The sequence below is a fragment of the Psammomys obesus genome, unplaced genomic scaffold (assembly GCF_907164565.1).
Source record: "Psammomys obesus unplaced genomic scaffold, mPsaObe1.curated_primary_1811, whole genome shotgun sequence".
Lineage (NCBI taxonomy): Eukaryota > Metazoa > Chordata > Mammalia > Rodentia > Muridae > Psammomys > Psammomys obesus.
The window spans coordinates 15546850-15569631 of NW_026591086.1; the positions used below are offsets into that span (position 1 = coordinate 15546850).

General features: G+C 43.4%; 1 protein-coding gene across 2 annotated transcripts in view; it reads right to left on the bottom strand.

The window, feature by feature from the left end:
- Positions 1–22782, bottom strand: part of Dgkh (diacylglycerol kinase eta) — a 155285-nt gene that overhangs the window by 69256 nt on the left and 63247 nt on the right. For both annotated transcript variants that reach the window (XM_055609694.1, XM_055609695.1), the window contains exons 3-4: positions 10998–11108; positions 9060–9140 (exon numbers count right to left, since the gene is read on the bottom strand). In XM_055609694.1, coding sequence (XP_055465669.1) covers positions 9060–9140; positions 10998–11108 — 192 coding nt within the window. The remainder of the gene's footprint in view (positions 1–9059; positions 9141–10997; positions 11109–22782) is intronic.

Below are 22782 nucleotides of genomic sequence, written 5' to 3' on the forward strand. Positions count from 1 at the left end.
ATTGTCTAATGCAGCTATAATGTGTGAGTTACATGGCTGTGCTCTATTTTTCAGAACATGTCACACAGGACGCAAGGCCTCCACAGGTCACAGTTCTGCTGCTTCATTGTGATGAATATCGCCTACCAGGTCCTCTTCAGACATATCCAGATGTTTAATATTCTATTTTTAAAATTGTTACTATGGTCAGTAACTCATCTGCCCACATTAGGCCCCTATTCCAGGCACTGACATGAGGCAGGAGACTGTCTTTTACAGAGCCCTTCAGTCTGGCCTGTAAATGGATATCAGAAACCGAGTTCACCTACATGGTTTGGGGGCCAAAGTGCCTTTATCTAAACCCTTCGACGAGATACACACACTGAAGTTCAAGTAACTCATGCAGGCATTCCTCAGAGGCTGCATCAGTGGCATAGCACGGTGGATACCCCTTCCCACTGCCCAGACATTCTCAAAACCTCCGCAGAGCACAGTGACTGTAGAGGCTGAAGCCGCTGGCTCAGTACTCTTGCCAGGTCCATGCAAAAACTACAGGAAAAAGACGGGCTCTTAACGTGTAAGTGCCATAGAGTTACAAGGGCCGATTGTGGGTCATGGTAAGAGTGATATAGTCAGTTCACTACCATCTATTTGGAACATATGAAGGCCCTTGATCATGAAACAGCTACAGGAAGCACAGATTTTTTTTTTTTTTTTCATTTGTCTTGGGGCCAAGAAGGCTGTGTGGCAGGCTGTCACTCCCTAGGTGCTGCAATATGGCGGAAACACTGGGAGGTCAGCCCACTTAGACAGTCCACCAAGGTATAAGAAACTTAGTCTGGACAGACATTCTCTATTGGTCTTGCACAAAATGCCTCAGAGTGAAAACCACTTAGGACACCAGCTTCATAAAACTCGTCCAGTCCTAAAAAGTTATTTTTTCAGGGAGAAGGAAGGATGTTCTGCTGTAGCCTAGACGGGCCTCTAGCTCACGGCAAGGCCCCTGTCTCAGCTCTAAGTAGTATGTTAATATAGAATCATTTTAAACTATCATAAAATATTTTAACCAACATAGATATAAAATAATTAGGCTGGGGCTGGGGAGATGGCTCAGTAGTTAAGAGTACCATCTGCTCTTTCTAAGGAACTGAGTTCAATTCCCAGCACCCACATGGCAGCTCACAATTGTCTATAACTCCAGTTCCAAGGGATCTGACACCTTCACACTAATGCACATAAAAACTGAAAATTAAAAATAATCAGACTGGCTACTGTTAGGTTTCTAATATTCATGTAATCAAAGTTGAGACCACTTCAGTGACTAATAACAGACAAGAATCATGTCTGTAATACTGACTGGTTTAAAAATAATCTGAGTTCTGAGTTACTGTATACAAAATAAACATTTCATGAAGATGTAAACATTTAGAGATATTATGAAAACCCAAACATTATGGAGGAAAAGTGGAGAAATTCTGTGCCTATGTTAAACCATGAAAGGCTACTGCTTACCCAAAGTAAAAATAAGCTTATGAAATGCCATGCCTTTGTTCATGTATCTGACAAATATGTATTGTCTTTCCTCTCTGTGCCAAGCACCAGGCTTGGGGAGTCAGCAAAGCCACATCAGTTGAAGCTAAAAGGAAACTAGTTTCCATCAGCTCAGCTCATTGCTCCCACACATCAACACCAGGTCATTGACCCCTCAAAGCCTTCTTGGAGGAAGGTCACTGTGTTCTTGCTGAGTGGTGTCATGACACAGCGTGTGGGAAAGGTGGAGGCCACTGTGTAGTCATTGCAGTCCAGGTTCCCTTGACTATCCCAAACCAACAAGAGTCCCACATTTACACTGCTCTCAGCCTTCCAACCTTGTGAAGTTCGTTTCAGCTCTGAACCTGGGCCTGTCCTGATGACTCTGAAAGCCCCTTTCTGCTAACAGGGAAGATGACTGAAGAGTTCTAACAATGGACAAGGTCATTACCTCACAACAGGCCTGTTTTATTAGATGATTCTACTTAGAAGGTTCTATTATTTTGACTTGATATCAGCCCTCTGTGAATTCAACCACACAAATCTATCATTGCCTCTCATATATATACAATTCCTCAAATATTCCAAAAATCTTAAAAATATCATCATCACCATTATCACCATCACCACCACCACCACCACCATCATCATCATCATCATCAAGGGGTATAGTATGTTGCTTAGAGGACATCTCTGTAGAGTCATTTCTCTCCTTTCACCTTTACATGGGTTCTGAGAACTGAACTCAGCATGCCAGCCTTCTGTGACAAGATCCATAACCTGCTGGGCCCATATTCCCGATTTTTTTAGTTAAAAAAAAAAAAGTCCTTACATACCATTCAATCCCAAGACTCCCAGGTAGTTCTAGAATACTGGTCACCTTCTTCTGTGTGATCTTTTAGTCAAGTTTTACTTTAAGACCCAGAACCCAGAATGTAGTGTAGTATTCTAGATTTGTGGTCTGACCGGCACTTGCGTGCTATACATCTAGCCTAAGATTCTCACTTGAGTTGATGTAGAAAAGACGCCTGAACATGCGAGACCAATCCAAGGCTCACTATCATAGTCACATCTATTTAAATGGCCAAATAAGGAGGGAGGACAGCCGAGGGAATACAGACGGAGGCTACATACCCAACATGGGTTCCATGTTTTAGAATCTTGCTTCTCTGTTTTCTTGTCTATCTAGTAAAAATTACAATAGTCTTGCCTCATTGCATTGGTATATAAAAACATTAAACGACTTATCAGGCATAAACCATTGATGCTCAGCTAAAGGATGGTTCACTCGGATGACTGCCCAGGTACCTTTTACATGGCGTTCTTTCACAAATCACATGGGAAAAGGCGAGTTTCAGTCACTTCCTTCAGGATTAAATATTGAGACATTACTGGATGAAAGCAAACTGACACGTTCTTAGGTTCAAAGGATGTGACATCCCTCTTCAGAGAGAGACAAGCTGAATTCTGTCAATTGAGAGGAAATGAAGGGAAAGCAGAATAAACAGAAAGCAACCACTCCAGAAACAAAATCCCAGGAACATTTATTTCTCCTTCCCACTAAACCCAGGCCGCTCTGCCAAAGATGGCGCGGATGCAGAATTCCGGGGGCTCTAAGCTCACATAGTCTGTTCTCCTTGCTTACTGGTTTCTTTGAATGTAAACACTTTAAATGCTCTTGGCAGAATCATAATCATCGCATGCCATGCTGGTGTCTTTTCTGGAAACCATGACCAAATACCTCCCAAGAAGCAAGTGAAGGGACAAAACCTCCCAAGAAGCAAGTGAAGGGACAAAGGACTTATCTGGGCTCACAGTCTGAGATGTCAACTCCATCACAGCTGGTTAGATAGAGCAGTCAGCTCTGTGGGCGCAGGCACAGGTGGGTGGGCCTCCCTATCTCCTCAGACCAGAAGCAGTCAAAGGAGAAGGCTAACACTCAGGCTTTCTTCTTCCATTCAGTCCAGGCTCACAGCACAGGGGATGATGGTTCCCATACTTAGGGTGCTCTTCTCTTCTTAGTTGAACATCTCTGGAGATGCCCTCATACAGAGAGGTATGTTCCCTAGGTGATTCCAAACCAAGTGGAAGTTGTTGCTAATGCAGCTTTCAGCATACCTGCTCCAGCAAGGAGCCCTGGGCAGTAAGAGCTCTCTGTTCCAGCCTCTTTCTGAGCTAGACATAAGGACTTCTGCTTACAGGGTGCCCGCACTTGACCCAGTGAGGAATCCAGGTGGCTATGCATGAACAGTGGAGCGTCACACACAGCTCAGGACTCCTCATGAAAACTGCTGAGGATGGCTGTAGGAACTGAAAGCTCTCTGCATTCCTTCTGAGTTAAAACAAGCAAGCGCACAAACATTCCATGATCTTTCTGCCATCTTTTGGCCACCAACCCCCAGTGCTGGGGATTGGGCCTATGGCCTCCACATCCTCAATAATCACAGAGGGGCAGCCTCCTCCCACCCTTCCCCCACCACACTTCACATTTTTTTGTGAGACAAGGCCCTACTAAGATGTTCAGATTAATTAGCCTTGAAAGTGTCCTGCATGATGATGCATTTGTCTCAAGTTTAAAACTTCATTAAAATTTAATGGACCCATGTGAACAGCTCCGAAAGCTGTGAGTGGAGTAATGTTTACATCACCTCAAAGCCCTTAGTGAATAGCATTAGCCTAATAATCTGTGACTGCCATCTCTTTGCTAATCGTTGCTTTCTCCAACCATGCTTATTAACAGAGGATGAAAAGTAGACATAAATCTTCCCTGTACCTCTCAAAGACAGGCAGGATGGAATGTTTTCTCAAGATGGAATTGGTCTACAACATCCTTCAAAATTCCCAAACTTTCATACATAGATGCTAGATACTGCCAACTGTGAGGAGAAAGGATGAGGGCCACATTCAGGCTAACAGCCACTACCATCTATTAAACTACACGTGCTCATCACCACCCTGGATATTTTATATGTTGTCACATTAATTTGATTCAGGGCCCTAGAAAGCAAATACTCCATCGCTGTTGCTCTCAATATACCTGAGTAAATGTGGATTTAAAGGGATTGATTAATGTGGCCAAGGTCACATAAACAGGGCTGAACCACAAGCCAAAATCAGGCTGTTTGTTTGACGGCATAATGTAAGCTCCTAAGCTTTGCCCATCACAGCAGAATTTAAACTAGAAATAACTTGATGAACACCCACCTCATTTGCTCATGAGATAAAAGTAAAGATGTCTACAATTGCCCTTTTCTAGTCCCTGGCTGTAGCACCGCCACCTGAAGTCACAAAAAGGTGCTTTCAATGTTAATAGGTTTTAGTGGTTGTCTGCCACAAAAGCTACTGAAAAAACTCCAACAATGATAGACCAATTTAAATCAATTAAAGATTGGTGTGTGGGGCTCACATAATGGTGCAGTTGGTAAAGGCACTTGCTGTCAAACCTGATCACCTGAGTTCAGTCCCCAGAACTTAGGATGGGAGGAGAGAATCAATCCCTAAAACATGTCCTCGAAGCGGGGCTAGAGAGATGGTTCAGAGGGTAAGAGCACTGGCTGCTCTTCCAGAGGTCGTGAGTAGTTCATAACCACACGGTGGCTCACAACCATCTAGAATGAGATCACAAGATCTCACCCTCTTGGGGTGTGCAGGCGTCCATGCAGACAGAACATTGTCTATTTGATAAAAAGTTGTCCTCAAAGATCCACGAACCCATGAGTGTGCACGTGTACCTACTCACCTTCACACAAGTAAGTGTAATTAAAAATAATAAATCTGTAAAAGCTTTGATGCATCTTAACTTATCAACATTGTAAGACTTGGGGAAGAGGAACCCAGCTGTGCTTCTCAGCCCCACGCATACTGTCAGATGGGCATAAGGATGGGAATAATGATCGAGAGAACTGAAAAACAGTCATTAATGCTCAGGGTGTGGAATAGGAGACTGTGTAAGACATGACCCCCCAGTCTTAAATCACACACCCACATACACTTTGCTCTACTGTCTTGGTGTCCATGCACATCACTGGAACTCATAGACACTGAGTACAGAAGTGACCCTGAGATGCTTCAAGGGTAGCTAACAGCCTCCCTGCTCTGTGGGACACTCACTATAGCAGCCATCCTTGCAGAGTTGAGCATTTCATTCTCTTTGCAGAGCAGAGCATTTCATTCTCAAGCAAAGCGTAAGTTTTCCATCCACTATTTATACGTTGTCCATGTACCACCATTTCTTGTCAATACAGTACCATTAGGGACTTCGGGAAGAGCAGAATTTGGCCACTCCTAGAGTCTCTAGCCACAATCCCATCATGCTGCACCATTAACCTCTGACATGAACCAGCTAAAATAGTGGTGTCAGTAGCAGTCAGGATGATCTGGGAAGGCAAGATATTTAAATATTTAAGCAGGAGGATTGACAACTGCCCCTTGAAAACCCGTCTTTTGCTCCACTTCATGCTGTGGGAAGTTCTACCAAGCTTCTATTATAGTACAATGCTAAGCCATCTAATGTCTCAGCCTCTACATCTCTAGTCCAGCAAACTTCAGAAAGAATAGTTGGCTGGTGAACTATCCAAGGCACTGTGTCTTCTCACGCGGATGGAGACTTTGATCTCGTGTTTCGAAACCAACAAACACTCATGGGTAAGATACAAAGATGCCACAGTCCGTTTCCTCAGGGGCTCGTGAGAAAACCACAGACCTACCTATGCGTAGGGAAGCCTTGGGCAAATTCTGTTTGCTACAGGGGAAAGGAGTGACTCTGGAGGGTGGGGAATAGTTGCATAAGTTATCCGCACAATCCCTCCAAGCCCACCCAGGCCCTTCTGTTTCCTTTGCCTATATTAAGCCCAGGACCTTACCCTCACCTGAAACCATTGTAACCCTTACACTGTAAACTTTGGGACCCTCCTTAAGATTAACTCTAGCTCTCTTTGGTATAAATAAATACATGAATGCATATACAAACCCTTTGTTCACTCCCAGAGGAAGGCAAATGGCTAGTCTCACTGGTAGGACTAGCAAGGTACTGTCTATCTCAGTACAGGCCACGCTCACTTGCAGGATTGAAAACTAAACAGCATTTCAACCTTGGATGTAAACATGGAAGATTTACTTAAGCAAACAGATATAGATAAAAATCTCCACTTCTGATTTTCTCTGCTTATCATAAATGCCGGTGATATAATGGGAAGTCAATCTACGTTTTGTAAATGAAAACATCAGAAGAATTGGAGAAGTGGTAAAATTTCAGCAGCACAGGCAGAAAGCCAATACCACACAACAGTCAGAGGAAGGGTAGACTAAACAGGCACATATAGGCCAGACGGTGAAGAGGGGTTATGGAAGTTATGTTCCTCATGTTTACCGGCACCTGCTCAGATAACAGCAAAGCCATCTCTTCCTTCTAGCATTTCATCCTGAAACACTGAGCGCAGAGAAGAGAAGCTATAAGCTGCTGACACTCCAAGCACCCAGCATTGACTTTACCTGTCTGCCCAAGGCCTTGTAAACCGCCACTCTAGATCAATCCATTTGCTTGTTCTCTATTAATTGAAAGCCTATTCTATAAGCACAGATTGTATAGACATTACTAAAGGCAGTCTTTAGTGGATGTAGCTTACAGGTCCCTGATGCTTTTCATGCTGTCTCTCCACAGAAGCTATTCTGAGCCTTCCCAAGCTCCCACTCACAACCATGCAACCTTGTCTTTGGCTTCACTGAGAAAATGGTACGATTTGGGCTTGAAATACACAAGCTTGCTGCCCACACCTGCCTCCATCGGCTCTGTGCTCACGCCATGCCCTGGTTCTTAGATCCATCATCTCACTCAGCAATCTTGCCCCATCTAATAGCTCTTTCCATTCTTCACATAAACACACTCAAAGTCCAATTTTAAAGCAAAGTGAAAAGGAACAACAGAGCCACAATGCTCTCATCACCCAAACACTCCCTAGCTGTATCTGGGTTCCTAACAGCCAAGCCTCAGGAGAAAGCCTGCTGTCTGCTCCAAATTAACAGTGCAGCCAAATGCACACCACCCACCCTGAAAACCACTCACGGCCACGTGACCACACAAGCCCCAAGTTCACAAATTCAGGTCACCTCTCAATTCCTCCTGGACCTGCCCTCTCTGAAGCACCTGACATTTAGCAACTTCCATCTTGAAACTCTCCAACGTTGGGTTCTTACGACATCACTGCCTGGAGATCCTACTTCTTAAGAATGCTCTCACTCGGTCTTCTGGTCAAACCTTACATTTTAGCATTTTCCCAGGATTCTATTCTTGGCTTTCCTCTTCTCAAACTAAACTCTCCCTGGGGAGAAGGAGCAGCAAAGCACTGTTTACACTATGAAAGATCCCACATGCCCATAAATCAATAAGACTAAATCTAAATCCATTCGCTTCCTCTCTCCGCTCATCTCCCTACCGGGGCTCACCTCCATCACGGTTCTTTCTGTTTGCTTACCTGCCTGTCTCCTGTGCGCTGTGCACCTAAGGGACAGACACCAGACACTAGTGTCAGTAAGAGGTGACTCCCTGATGTGAGGGCTGGGAGGGCAGGTAGGTGCGACACTTGGCAAAAGCAAGGAATCACAGGGGGGCTAAGGAGTTTGTCACTGCAGGAAGGACCACAGGAGCTCGCTGGACTAAGGAAAATCTAGAGGGAGATTTGCATATACAAATGTGTATCTCCATTTTAAGATTTCTCTGCTTATCACAAATATCGGTGATATAATGGGAAGTCAGTTTATATTTTGATTTTTCTAAGTGAAAGAAGCAGAACGGGACAAGTGTCAGGATGTCAACAGCCAGAGGCAGAAAGAAATCAGTCAGGGGACAGGAAGGCTGAGGCACCGCGTGCCGACAGGAATCGCACATGATTCTATGACTGAGTGGGAGGTGGGATTTGCAGGTGACGGGGAACCAGCTAGACCCTTTAGTTTATGCAATTTTCCACTACAAAAGAGCAGGCACAGAAAGGCCCTCTTCAAGAGTTCCCTGACAAATTACCTAAGCGAGGAGAAATGAAAGCCTGAACTACAGCACCAACCGCCCGCAACAACAACTGAGGTGAAAATAAGAGGAGAAAATATTATTTCTTAAGACTGGAGATAAATAACAAAGGTTTTAAATGCTTGAGAACAATAGAACTAAACGAAAGACTAAAGGAAGTAAAAACCTTAAGAACACAAAAATTAAAAAGTGAAAAGGAAAATAATCCTTGTTTGTTTGTCTCTTTGCAACGCAGTCTCACTGTGTAGCTCAGTCTTCCCTGGAATTCATGGCAATCCCCCTGCCTCAGCCTCCTGAGTACTAAGGATTATAGGTATGCGCTACTAGTGTGTGTGTGTTATGAATATATATTTTAAACATACATATTCAAATGTATGTATTTGAAAAACATTTACATCCAAGTTCAGTGAGCCAATAACTGTGAAACACTTGTCCGAATTTATTGTGTCGGTAAGGACTGACTCGAACATATGCGCATGCTTAGGAAAAGCCACCCCACAGCCCTGGGACAGGGAACTGAACGTAACCGTACCGTGAAACTGTTGTTGGCATTTTTTGTGCTTGCTTCAGCGACACTGGCATCTGAGAGGTCAACTTCATCAAATATCAAGGACTGTTGATGGACAAGAACACAAACACATTATGTAGAACTCCAGCTCCAGGCTCTTTGGTCTGTTTTCACTACCAGCCCATGACTGTAAAAGTGAGGGCAAGAATTAGGACTCAAAACTGAAAGTCAACTTAGGGACACTCAACAGTTTTGTCTCAAGAAGGATGGATGAAACCATTACAACATGGCTACCCTATGAAGCTAAGCAGCTTCCACAGAAATGGCCGCCGTCCTCTGGACGCCTATCTGTCACGGTCGCACAGAACCATCTGAGGGACACCCATGATCCCACGCCCACACCCACAACCACAAGCTTGTGGCCCACAGCTTTGTTGAGTGTAGACTGAGCACTAGTACAGGTCACAGTGACTGACTGAATGCTCTGGACCTTACAGTCCGTGTCTATCAAAAATCTGTCTAAGTAAGATAGTTTTCTAAATAAACAGAAAACCGTGCTCCTTTCAAACTCTTAAGCATTGTTTTAGTCAAAACATGTCAGTGGTGAAAGCTCCAGAGAGATGGGATTGTTTTTTTAAAGCAATAATTCAGCCATTCGTAAATATGAATTAATTACTATCATCTTTCCCGCTTTCAGTGAGTTGGTCACTGCTCAACATTCAAGCCAGTGGACTTCCAGCACCAGCGGAGTAACAGTTCACCTCCACGCTGTAGAGAAGCATGTCTCCCCTTTCTGATAGCTTCCACCCTCCCAGGCTTCCAGGGGGTTACATTAAGTTCACCATAATTCTATTAATTCACCTTAATAAAATTAGACTTGCTTCCCAACTGAAAGGGGTGTACAATACGGCCAATAGATGAAAAAAGGCAAAGCTAAAGGCAGTGCAAGATGGACTCTTAAACATGGAGGATGGGAGTTAGCAATGATTCTCTCAGCAGGAAACAAGTCCAATATCTGATACATGGGACCACCTGAGGGGCACTTAACAGGACACACAGCCAAGGCACAGGCAGTCAAGAAGTCAATGTTTCTACAGGGAAATACCCAAAGACACGATGGAGCCGGACCAGGGATAACAGTCAACATCAGACTTTTGAAAATAAGATTATTTTGTTATTACTTTCACATAAGTATTCAGTTATTCCTTCCACTGCTGTTCCACAAACTAACAATTAAGTTTGTTGACTGGTCCTTTTTCAGCTTCTACTAATTATATCAGGAATAGACATTTTTAAAAATGGAAATGATTATTCCTCTGGCATCCTAATGCTTACTTTTCAGGCACCATTAAAATATCAGTTTTAATAGGGCTCTTCTTCCTAAACTCCATTATTAGTTCATTCAAATGGTATATAAAAATTGCTTTGTCTCAATTTTATTACAATGTGGTTTTCATTCTTAACTGCTACCATAACAAAGAGATTATCTATGCCTGGGATTCTGAACCACTCAGCATGTATGGTCTTAAGCTTTCTCTCAGCAGCACGTGATAGCCAAGGCACATTGTGGACTGAGCAAGGGTTGGGCTGTGAACTTATATCTGACCCCAGAATGTAAATTCTTAACAGCTATGGCAACTCTCTCTCTCTTATATTAAAAAAAAAAAAAAGTTTAAAAGGGAAAAAATGGAAGAAGCCCAAAGTTTTTAATTTATTCTAAGTTATTTATGACTTATTTTACTTAGAAGAAGAAAGGGAATCAAACTATAATAGCTTCCCATAAGAATAAGACTGACTCAATAGCGCCACCTGGAGGTGGGGTACAAGATGACCACCTTTATAATAAATGCATTTGAGAACACTTAAGCTATAATGAGGATCCAAAACAAAGGCAGCTTGAACAACCAAAGCTTTAGATCTAGTCATGACATACAATGCTTGAGAGCAGTCTTTCTGAGTTACCTTGGAGTCTTTTGCATAATAAAGCGTTCGGCCTCGAAGTTTGAAGTATCTCTTTTTCCACCTCTGGAAAGAGCTGGTTTGCTTCAGCAGCTGTCCTTCTTTAATACTGGTCTGGGGACAAAACAAAAACATCATGACAAGGTGAAAATGAAACCCCAAACCAAATATTCCACTCAGAATCAATGACCCATGTTTACTGTTCCTCAGAGTTCCAAACACCGTGGTCTACATCTTACAAATTACTAGAGAGACTATTTTGTTCACAACAGGGGTCAATCAAGAGAAGGTACCATAAAGTCCCAGGAGGTAAAAATGAATTGCACGTGGTTCTCAAAGAATGCACAGGTAGAACTGGCTACTGACAGTTTTGGGAGTCCAAGAGTTGTCTTCAGCTCTGTACCCACTGGTGAAGCCAGCAGGCTCAGTGGACAGTTTCAAACCCAAGGCCACAAGGACATCCCTGGTTAAGCTCAATCGGGAAACAAAATAAAAAAAGCAAGAATGAAAGAAAGAGAGTTGTGGGGGCACAGTTAGGAAGGAGGTAAAGAAGGTAGGCGTGAGAAGAGTCAGAGTTCATCTATGAAACTGTCAAAGGACAAATTTAAGTAATTTAACAAAGGAATTTGGAGACAGCATAAAAGGTACATGCATCTACCATCTGCAATATGGGGTGTCTTTCACACAGACTGTACACAGTGAGAGTTACAGATGCCGTGCCATAGGCTGAGTATTAACGCAAATGGCCTCCGGAACCAGAAACACATTTAACTCCCAGCTTCAATACAGGTACCTGCTGAACTTAAGACAAGTCTTTAGCTTCTTCGTATTCCTTTGCACAAAGGGCTTATTAGCAAGATATAGCTAGTATAACAAACAACAGACGCTTGTTAGATGTTAATCATTACAAGTAAACACATATACAAAGCGCTACATGCGGTGGCCCAGAAAAGAAAGCATCAGCTTTCAGGTACTTTGCCACAGCAACAGAAAGCAGATAAAAACAGGCTTAAGACGGCACAGACATCTTCAGAGAGCATTCTATAACAAACACAAGGAAGTGTTTCCAAAGGGGACAGCAGAAGGAGTGTCTGGCGGTGGTAGGAGGCCTTTGTGACTCTAGACTGGAGGAGTGCTTTATAGGACACCTGTTTACTTCCACTGTCTCTAGCAAAACACCTGAACTTCTCTACCTGCATCTAGCCTCTGACTCTCTCATGGACCCCTCCATCCACAACCACCCTTTTGCTTTTAATTTGGGAAACATGGCTCAGGCTCCAGTCCTGGCTACTGTCTGGGCCTGCCCTGCTCTTCCCTCGGAGAGCCATCTGGTTAACTCTTGCATGTCCTTCAAGTGTTTGGGCCAGGGGATGTTCATTTGTGTCCTGGTAATGTATACATGTTGATGCACATGGGTGTAGAGGCCAAATAATATTTGTGGGTGTCATTCTTCAGGCATCATCCAACTTTTTTATTAACTTTTTTCTCACCGTCCTGGAGTGCACCACACAGACTAGCCTGGCTGACGGCTGAGCGCCAGAGTTCCTCCTGTCTCTGCCTCCCCAACTCTGATATTACAAGAACACACAGATCACTAGGACCAGCTTGCTACAGCCTTGACCTCAGTGAGAACCATCTCAATGACCACCTGGTTGGTTGTGTTCTTGTTCTCTGTGTTCCCCCACTGTAACCTTACCCCACAAAATACTTTCCATGGTGTAATTTACTTAGTTTCTTTGCAAGCGTTATAATAATGCCTTACATTACCAATAAGCTAGAAAAGGTGAGAAAACTTTCTTGTTTGGTAATTTCTGAGCATGAGCTAATGGCTCATGTTAATGTTTACTTTGATTTTCAGGCAGAGGTTCACTTTGCAGTGTGCTTTAGAAGTGTCCACAGGGAGATCACTGCAATCTGATGCTAAGAAAATACTTCTGAAACTTTAGTACCAGAGAAACAGGTCTAGAATCAGCCAGACTTCAAACCAGGCTCTACAGCACACCAACGGCACAAACAGGTCACTCCACTTTTTTTATGATCCCATTTTCTATCCAAAGAAGAAAGCCAGAACAATATCAATTTTACAAGCTTGTTGCTTCTAAGTTCATGGTACAATAACATCTGGAGAACACTTAGCACAGTATCTGGGCTACAGAAAATCTCAGTAAGTGGCACCAAGTATTATTATGAGGATGATGATATCATTATGTTATTAAGTTCAGAGAGTATTTTCCAGGCACGAATTCTAAGAGCTTCTTGGAAAAGGTAAATAAGTGTTTGCCAGCCACTGTCAGGGCAAATAACAGCTGGAGCAGATGGAAAAAATCAAGACATGAAGTTTCAGGAGAGTCGGTATCTGCCAGCCACAAGGGGAAACCTGCCTCTTACTGCAAGTGCAAAAGGCTAGTGAAATGTTTGAAGCAGGAAAGTAGCTTCTACTGGACATGCTAGACAGCAAAGGCAGGAGACTTCATCTCAGGCAGCGAAATACAGAAAACTGGTCAGGACAGGGCTGTAAGGAGGGGCGGGGGCTTTGGAGAACCACAACTCAGAGACCCGTTTTCACATTCATATGAGAAGGGCAGTGGAAAAGGCTAACGCACTAGAGCGAACTGATGAAAACCAAGACCCTCAGCCCCCCAAACCACGACTCCTCCCCCGGAACAGCTCTCACCCACTCTCAGAAAATGGGGGCTACACACCGGGGTTACCATCCTAACAGATCCAACCAGCCCACGCTTAGGCACTTTCCTTGTGTTGTACAAGCAAGGTGGCTCATCTCTCCCAAGACCTGAATAAATTATAATATTATAAACTATGAAGAGCCTCTCACTTGACGAAGCAGCATGATGAGGTGTAGCGACTCACGGGACACCACACGACACCCACGTCCTTACCTTATCCCCACCTGCTTTGTCTCCTTCCACCTCATAGCTTTTCCCTTCAGTCCACCAAGCAACATATGTAACTTCTGCTAAAAACCTTAAACCCAACCGCAAAGAGTTATCACCTCTCAAGAGCCTCCTCTGGGAGAAAGAACAGATGGTACTCATGCTGGACTTTAGAAGGTCTGACTAGAAAAGTTTCAAACAGTCACTGGTCATGAGACAGTCCTTCTTCGGGTTGACTGTGGCCACTCCTCTGAGAGAGACTCCATAGAAGGGGCAGAATCCCAGGTCATCACCAACCATAGAGGCCGCTGATGAGTCTCTAAGGCTCAAGTGGCCCAGGAGCCTCTGTATGGCATTCACGCTGGGGACATAGCTGCACACTGAGGCACACCTTCAATGGCAAATATCTGCCTTTATGACCTAGTCCCTCAGGGTAGTCTAACTTATGTCTGGATTCCAAGGACATTGGTCACCAATCCCTCCAAAAGCTGTCACAGAGCCTCTAGTCTACTGACTCACAGAGAGGGGAGCAAAAGGCTCCCCTCTCCCCTACTTTTGAACTGAAGCTCTAGCTGTGAGATGACTGATCCCGATGTAGCTGGGGAGAAAGGGATAGAAGAATCCTTGGGACTCATTGCCGGGCAACCTAGCCAAATCAGCAAACCCCAGGCTCTGTGAGAAACCCTGCCTCAAAGACTAAGAGAGCAGCTGAGGAAGACACCTGACACTACCTCTGTCCTTCATACACCTGTGCTTATGCAAACACATAAAAACACACACACACATACAAAAACATAACATTTTTCACTCTGTGTTGCGGAAAATAAAAGGTATCGGCCTAATAATGTTTATTATTTGCCCTATAATTATTACGGTGGTTTTATCTAACCCACTATCATAATCAATTAAAGATACAGATACCTGTTAGATTTTAGATTTGCCTTATTTCACCTTGGGCTGGGTAGATAATCCCACCCATGCTATTATCTCCTAGTCCCCAGCCCACACCATCTGCTTTAACCATTCCTGTCTAGACTACTTTCCATCCATAATCCCAAAATACTTGCTGATATTCTTCATCTGGGCTATTCCTTTCCTCTCTTGGAGTCCTTCCTGCTGTCCCATGGGGTTCTTTTCTATCCCACAGCAATTTTGCTTTCTCCTTCACCTTTCTCCCCCTTCCCATGATCCTCTTCTTCCAAAACCTGAGAACCTTTGCTCCACCCACCTCACCTTTGCCCTGCCCAGGTATAGGCAGTTTTATTAGCCAATCAGGAGGCAAGGTAACACAAACATCATTTTGGGGTGTGTATGTAAGAATCTCTGGGGGCAAGATAATTAACATTTAATACAAAGTACTAGGCCATGCCACTACAACTCTGTGGGGCATTTTGGGTTTTGTTTGTTTGGTTGGTTTTGTTTTTTTTGTTTTTTTGGTCCCAGCTTATTTTAAACAGTAATTAACAATGCCTTCTGGGAAATCTGCTGATTTTTGTTTGAGACTATGGAAAAGCTTACTTATGCCTTAATAACTTATAATAGCTGAACAACAGTTTTCAATCTTAATCAATTCAATTTCATGACTTTGAAGCTTCAGAAGTGTTAAGTGTGACTCATAATGGGACAAAACCATAAAAAGCTTAAGTGGGAATGTGGGAAGAAAGATATTAGACACTATAGTGTGTGGTGATTTGAATAAGAATGGTCCCCATAGGCCACCATATTTGAAAGCTTAGTCATCAAGGAGTGGAACTACTTGAAAGGATTAGCAGGATTGGAAGCTACAGCCTTGTTGAAGGAAGTGTGTCTCTGGGAATATTTCAAAAGCCCAGGCCATGCCCCGTGTTTTTCTCTCTGTCTGTGGATCAGGTTGTAGCTCTCAGTGAGACACTGCGCTCTCTGCCATGATGATGGTGGACTGAGCTTCTGAAACTCTATGCCAGCCCTAATTAAGCGCTTTCTTTTTTAAGGCTTGCCGAGCTCGATCAATGGTGTCTCTTCATAGCAACAGAATAGTGACTAAGACATGTGGAAAGGGAGCATCAATGACCACATTTATGAGAGCTCTAGTGGGTGACTTTAAGGTCAGTCGGTCTTTAAAAAAAATCTTAGCTCAGCATTTATGCTTCGATAGGGAAAAGCAGCCCACACCTGAGTTGCTTATATGTTTCACAAGCATCTCAGTGGACACATGTTCTGCTTCTCAGCCCACCTAGGCAGACGACAGCCACAAAGTCCACTGACATGTATTTTCTTCTCTGTTCATGTCAGAAGCTATAGCCTTGTCTTGATTTAAAAGCAAAATGTACAAAAACAAATGTTTTACGGCTTATCTAGAAGTAACATGGAAAATATTGTCACTTTGGTGAAAAATAAATAAATTTTGTACAGTTTATTTCACTATAAATGAAATGTGGTTTAAAAAAACTCTGATCTGAAAGGAGCATGAAGTATTAATACTACAAGCAAAAAGATTACAGTATGCAGAGAGAGAGGAGAGAATCGAGGGTTGGGATTCCACCCTGTTACTTAACTATTTCTTATGAACAAATTCAGGGCAAGGAAGAATTACTGCCTTCCAGTTGCATTTCCATTGATAACCTACTCCAACAGTCACATAGATGGCTCTGATTAAACACAAGTCATACGCAAAACCAAAAGCCAGGAACAGGACTACTAGGGAGAGGGGGACACTGGTAAGAATTGAACGAAGATAAGAATGGGGAAGAGAGAGGAACCAGAATGTATCATATACATGTATGAAAGTGCAAAATAAAGATCATATTGTTAGGCAATGGAGCTTTAGTAAACACTACTGAAATGTGTATTTATAAGCGCTAAGGTGGTAAATTTTATGTTCCGTGATTTTTTGGCAAAATTAAAAAAAATTTTGAGAAAAAAAAAACAAACAGGTAATAGTCCAAAAAGCCCATGGAATAATATTGCCCTTAGCAAAATAGTCTCCAAAAGGGGCAGTGTCAGTATCTTGTTTAAAAAATGGTAACAGGACAGAGAACAAAACTACACTGAGGATCAAGGGCCACCTCGCTCTCCATTCCAAGCCTGGTGCCTATCATAGGGCTGCCTTTCAGACCAGACAGGGCCACTATGGAGCCACGTGAAAGCAGGAGCTGCTAAGGATGTCCTGTGCCTCAGGTCAGCTACTACCAATCCGTCCTCTTCAGATACCTGCTGTTTCTTTCACATGAAAATTACTTACCTTTCACCCTAACATAGGGAATAGTCATGTCCCTCTGCTACAATCTCCTTTTAAGACACTGTGGAGAGACAGGCAGGTCAATCCTTCGGTTACTACCAAGAGAAGATGGACGGAAGGGTACTCAGGAAAACACCTTGCTGAAGCATCTCGAGTCACTTGGGGTAGAATCTAGAATCCTAGAATCCTCAGGTGTAGACAGTGTTGAGACACTGCAAAAATCTAACTTATCCCAAGAACAAATCATTGGGAAATTCAAATTACAACAGTACGTGTACTGGATTTTTGTAAAGTTCTGTTTAAGATAATAGAGTTAAATAAAATACCCAATTAAAAGATTTTTTTAAAGATAAGTTATAAATGGATCCATTTCTCTTATACAAGCACTATTTCAAGAAGACACAAATAATCAACTTCATCCTCCCCTGCTTATTAAAATGAAACCCTGAACATTTGATGCCTGAGCTTCCTGCACTACCAAATCCTCACCCCCACAGCCATCAGGAAAGGGTGGGTGTGATGTTCTCGGGCTTCTCACCTGTAACTTGCAGGCTCCTTTTGCTTTAATCCTCCTCCCTCTACTTTGTCTATCTTGAAATCTATCAACCTCACCTCTGATGCAGCACATGGCCCGCCAGTAAAGGCTTCTTACCCTGCAGGATGGACTCACCCTGTTTCTATAGTTCACCCTTATACTAGGTGTGATACTTATACCACTCCCTCTTACTCTAAGTGGCACTGATGGCCTTATTAAGCTGACTCATCGGAAGAAAAGACATCAATGATCTTACGCAGAGATGGGCCCCTTGCACACTGCTAGAGTAATCGGCCAAGCAGAAGTGTCTAAGGATGTAATAGTGGCATGCCTGTCACAGGGTTAACTAACCACATTTTGATTGGACATGAAGCCTGTTCCCACAGGAAGAAACTACTGCTGGAGATGTCACCACCCCAGATCATACTACAGCTGTAATAATTAAAACAGCATGAGGTTGGCATTAAAACTGACACGTTCATCATGGGAATAAAACTGAAGACCCAGGCGTAACTCCATCCACCTATAGGCATCTGATTTTTTCCAAAGAAGCCAAAAACATGCTGGAAACAAAGACAGCACCGTCAAGAAACAGTGCTAGTCAAACTGGATAATGCCATGTTGAAGAATGAAAATAAAGCCATATCTAAACAGGGCTCTTTACAAAGATGAAACTTTACAAAGATGAAACACAAAAAGCCGAGAGCCACTCTGCAAAAATGTTTGACACCCTTAGACATCAGGCAGGGAAATGCGAATTAAAACCATTTTGAGAGTTCATCTTACCCCAGTCAGAATGGCCAAGATCAATAAACAAATGACAGCGCAGGCAGGCGAGAATGTGGGGTAAGGAGAACACTTGTTCACAGTTGGCGAGGATGCAAACTGGTAAGGCCACTAAGGAGATTGGTGTGGTGGTTTCTCAAGAAGCTCAGCTGGAAGAGGGCTCTTGCTCACCTACATCTGCTTACTAGGTAAGAGGAACTTATCACAGTATGTGGCCTTTGCAGTAGCTTAGATTAATCATTCAACCAGCGAGCGAATGAAGACCAGCATTCAAATAACACTGCCGAAACAGCTCTTTGGGAAAACTGGAATTGTAGGCTGTTTTAAGGAACTGTTCACGGACAACCTGGGCAGGAAACCTGGCTACATTCTGAGGACTGGAGTCAGAGATGCCTCCTTTTGTAGCCAGCCTGTCTTTCTCTTGAGCAAATGCCCCTGTGGCCACTTTAAGCACTTGCTTGTTGAATGAGCTGGAGTTCATGCCAGAATTAGAAGCCATTCTGTTTTTACGCACTACTCATCAGCATTCGTATTATTGTTGGACGGTGTGCGAAGGGGAGACCTATGAGGTGTGTAATCACTGCTGGCAGAATACCTACAAGGGAGGGGAGGTTTGTTTTGGCTCAGTTTAGGATACAGTCCATCTTGGCAAAGATGGCAAACACCGCTGGGGTAGTTCCCTCCATGTAAGGAAGAGCAGCAGCAGCAGCAGGACCTTACGGCTTGTTCATGTCTCAGCACATCACGAGACAGAGAACTGAGCAGGAAGCAAGGTCTGAGCCAGGAGTGGTGGTGATGCCTGGGATCCCAGCAGGCAGGAGGCAGAGGTTGTGAGTTCAAGGCCAGCCAGTGCTACATAGTAAGACCTTCTCTCAAAAAAGGAGGCCGGAGGCAGGGTGTCAGGCTACAAACCCTCAAACCCTCACCTCTGGTAATTCACCCCCACCAGCCAGGCCTTCTACTCCAAAGTTTCCACAATCTCCCAAAACAGTGCCAGTAGCCAGAAATCAGTGTTCAAACACATGAGCCAGAGGGGAGGGAGGGGAGATGGGGGGATGATTTTTTTTTTCACTCAAATCCTAACAGGTGGCATAGAAAGATTTGTAAACTGTGTATGGTGGCTACTTTGCCTGTACAATGTGTACAGAGACTACTTTTGTAGAGAGTGAAATTTAAAGGAAAGATTTTCTATCCCTCCTCAGTTGACCCAACTCTTCTATATCCAATATATAATTTTGTTGTGTCAGGTGGTCAAACACAAGCTACAAAGGGCTTGTTTCACTCCGTGTCTCTAAAACTGGCCGCTGAGGGCATCATCTACATACATGTGGCATACATTCACACAAACACATACACATGCATATACATGAATTTTAAAAAATTATGTTTGAAAGAGAACTTCATTATAAGTTTGAACCATGATGTATCATGGTGTGCTTTTTATCTTTTCTTTTCTTTGCCTTTCTCGATATTTTTGTGTGATTATAAATTACTATTTTTCCCTCACAAGCATGCCAGGGTCCTGGAAGGTAGGCCATTTGATCCCATTCTAATTCTTCCTGTTAACCTCTTTCATCAGTCACCTGTAAAACTGCTTCCAGCCTGGCTCTTCCTTCAACCTCTAAATCTGCCCTCCCCTTCTTTTTTATTTCCTGTCCACTTAAGTTTACACCTTGCAACCTTCTCTGCCCTTTGAAATTGTATCCTGTCGTGAATGTTCAGCTTTTTTAAAAAATGAATTCAAGCTGGGAGAATGTGATTCAGTAGTAGAGAACTTGCCTGGTATTGCTGAAACCCTAGGTTCACCTTCCCAGTATGGTAAAATAAATGATAGATTAGGTAGATAGGTAGATAGGTAGATAGGTAGATAGGTAGATAGGTAGATAGGTAGATAGGTAGATAGATAGATAGATAGATAGATAGATAGATAGATAGATTGATAGACAGACAGATGACAGAAGCCTTACAATAAGTATATGCATATTATTTTCAGTTGCATTAAATACTGCAGTTGTTCCAATCTCCTTGCTCGTCTTTACAATCAGGACTTAATATTAACAAATCTTACTTCATCTGGGAGGTTCGATTCAATAACTCAGAGTAGGTCAAAGAAACCTACACACATTAATACCCTTTGAGTCAGGCCTGACGGCTCAGGTCTATAGCCCCAGCAGTCAGGAGGCAGGATCACAAGCTAGTGGCCAGCCTGGCTGCGTCCTCTAAAGGGTGTAGATCATTGGGCATTTGGGATCCTTTTCTTTATTCATGTTATTCAAAGTATGCATTTACCCTTACCTAGCTTTCAGCATTTTAAAATTTGTGCCTGTTGCTGGAGAGCTGGCTCCGTGGATGAGCAGATGACCGCTCATGCAGAAGACCTGCGTTTGGTTCCTAGCATCCACATGGTGGCTCAGAGCCACCTGTAACCCAATTCCAGAAGATCCAAAGACCTCTTCTAACCTAAGTGAGCTTCTGAACATATATCATGTGTGCAGACAACACACACACTAATACTGTTATAATTTTAGCATCAACTTTTTGGACAAAGCACATTGATAGGAAGCAACCACGCCTCTTCACTCATGTTTCTTTCCCTGCGTGGAGCCCTGGTCTATGCCATTCTGTCCTTTCTCCGCCATCACCAGTCTGGTTCTCCACCTCAGAAAGGCAGAAGGGCAACCGAGCTTCAAAGCTGAGCACGCTCACTCTGTAACCCTTCCCTTCTTCCTCTTGAAGGCCAGTTGCCCACACTCACCACACTCTACCCAACTACAACTCGAACTGACACTGGATTTCCCAGCAGGTGAAGACGGCCGCCTGTACCTGAGGCAGTAAGAGCGGTCCACACTGCCACCCAAAGCCAGTGCTGGCACCAGCCTGCTCAAAAACAGAAGAAAACTCTCCTTCCCATTATGAGTTAACTTTAAAAAAAAATCAAAAAGTGGCAACAATGAGGGTGAACAACATCCCAGCTCACAGGAGCAGCAGCACTCAGAGATGTTTCTAGAACCAATACTGAGTAAAAATGGAGTAGTGGGTGACACAGTAATTTGTCGTGTACAGGATCGCAGCGTTTCCCTGATCAGAAGCTACCTCTGGTGCAATGTGCTCAAGCCCTTTTGTGTACCAGAACAAACTGGGGTGCTTTCCCAAGGGCATATGGCCAGATACCTCAGGAGTGACCCACAGGCGGGCCAACTCGGGTTTCCTGCCCAGGACATCACCCAGGAGCCTACAGCTCTGTGCAGCAGACTTCAGCAGCCAGAGTCAGACAACATGCATTTACAGAGGGAGAGTTAATGCTCACGACAGTTTTGTTTTTATGCACATAAAAAAATATAAAAACCTTTTTAAAAAAATTTTTACTAGAAATAACCACTCACTTTTACATATAAAACACACATCAACCTACGCTTTCCCGTTCTGTTTCTTTGGAGTGACTGACACAACAGGAAGCTGGAGTCTGGCCACCACAGGGTTGAAACAGCGGGTCCCTCCGATGCGACTCAGCAAGGGAAAAGTGAGTGACGGCCTGCGGCTCCACGAGCTTTCCTAGCTACTGGAATTCCTCCGACCTCAGCTCTATGTAAGGGAAAAGCTCGGTTTGCTAAAAATGAACCAATTATATCATAGGCTGAACAAACAGAACAGTGAAGAGAGGTATGCCTACCCAAAACTGGAGCAGGAAACAGGAGGAAGAGAGTCTCCCAGCATCTAGGGTAGTCTACACACTTCTAAGCAGAGCCAAAAGACCCACATCATTTTGTATGTAATACCATAAACTGTTAAGACATTTGTGCTTAAATGCAAATTAATGTTCTTAAGCAAGACAATAGTGACTATATAATGTAGTCTAATTACCCTTTATACCAAATGCCCAGTGATTCCTAATGCATTCTGTTCCTTACACCTGGCCTATAATTTTCTTCTCAAGAAAAGTTATAAAAGTAAAAGCACTTTGAAAAGTAATTATATTCTGTGAACACTTATTTAATCCCTAAAATTAATCATTCTGCTTTTAATATGTACCTTCTTTATAAAAGTTCATGAGAATAAATTTCTAATTAGAGAGAGAAAACTCCGTGGCTTTGTAAAGTTATTACACTGAGAAGGTACAAAACGTCCATGTCTCCCTTTAAACTCATTCCTTTCACACATTACAATGAACTGCAAGATCTGACCACAAGGTGGTAGTGGTGTGACACTAAAGTTCAGTCCAGACTCTGTTACGTAAACGCTTGCCTGCAGTTCATGGGTGGCCTAAGTGGACCGTCACAGAAGGGTCATGAAACATCAGCGGAGTATGGTGGCACATGCCTTAAATCCCAGCACTCCAGAGGCAGAGGCAGGCACATCTCT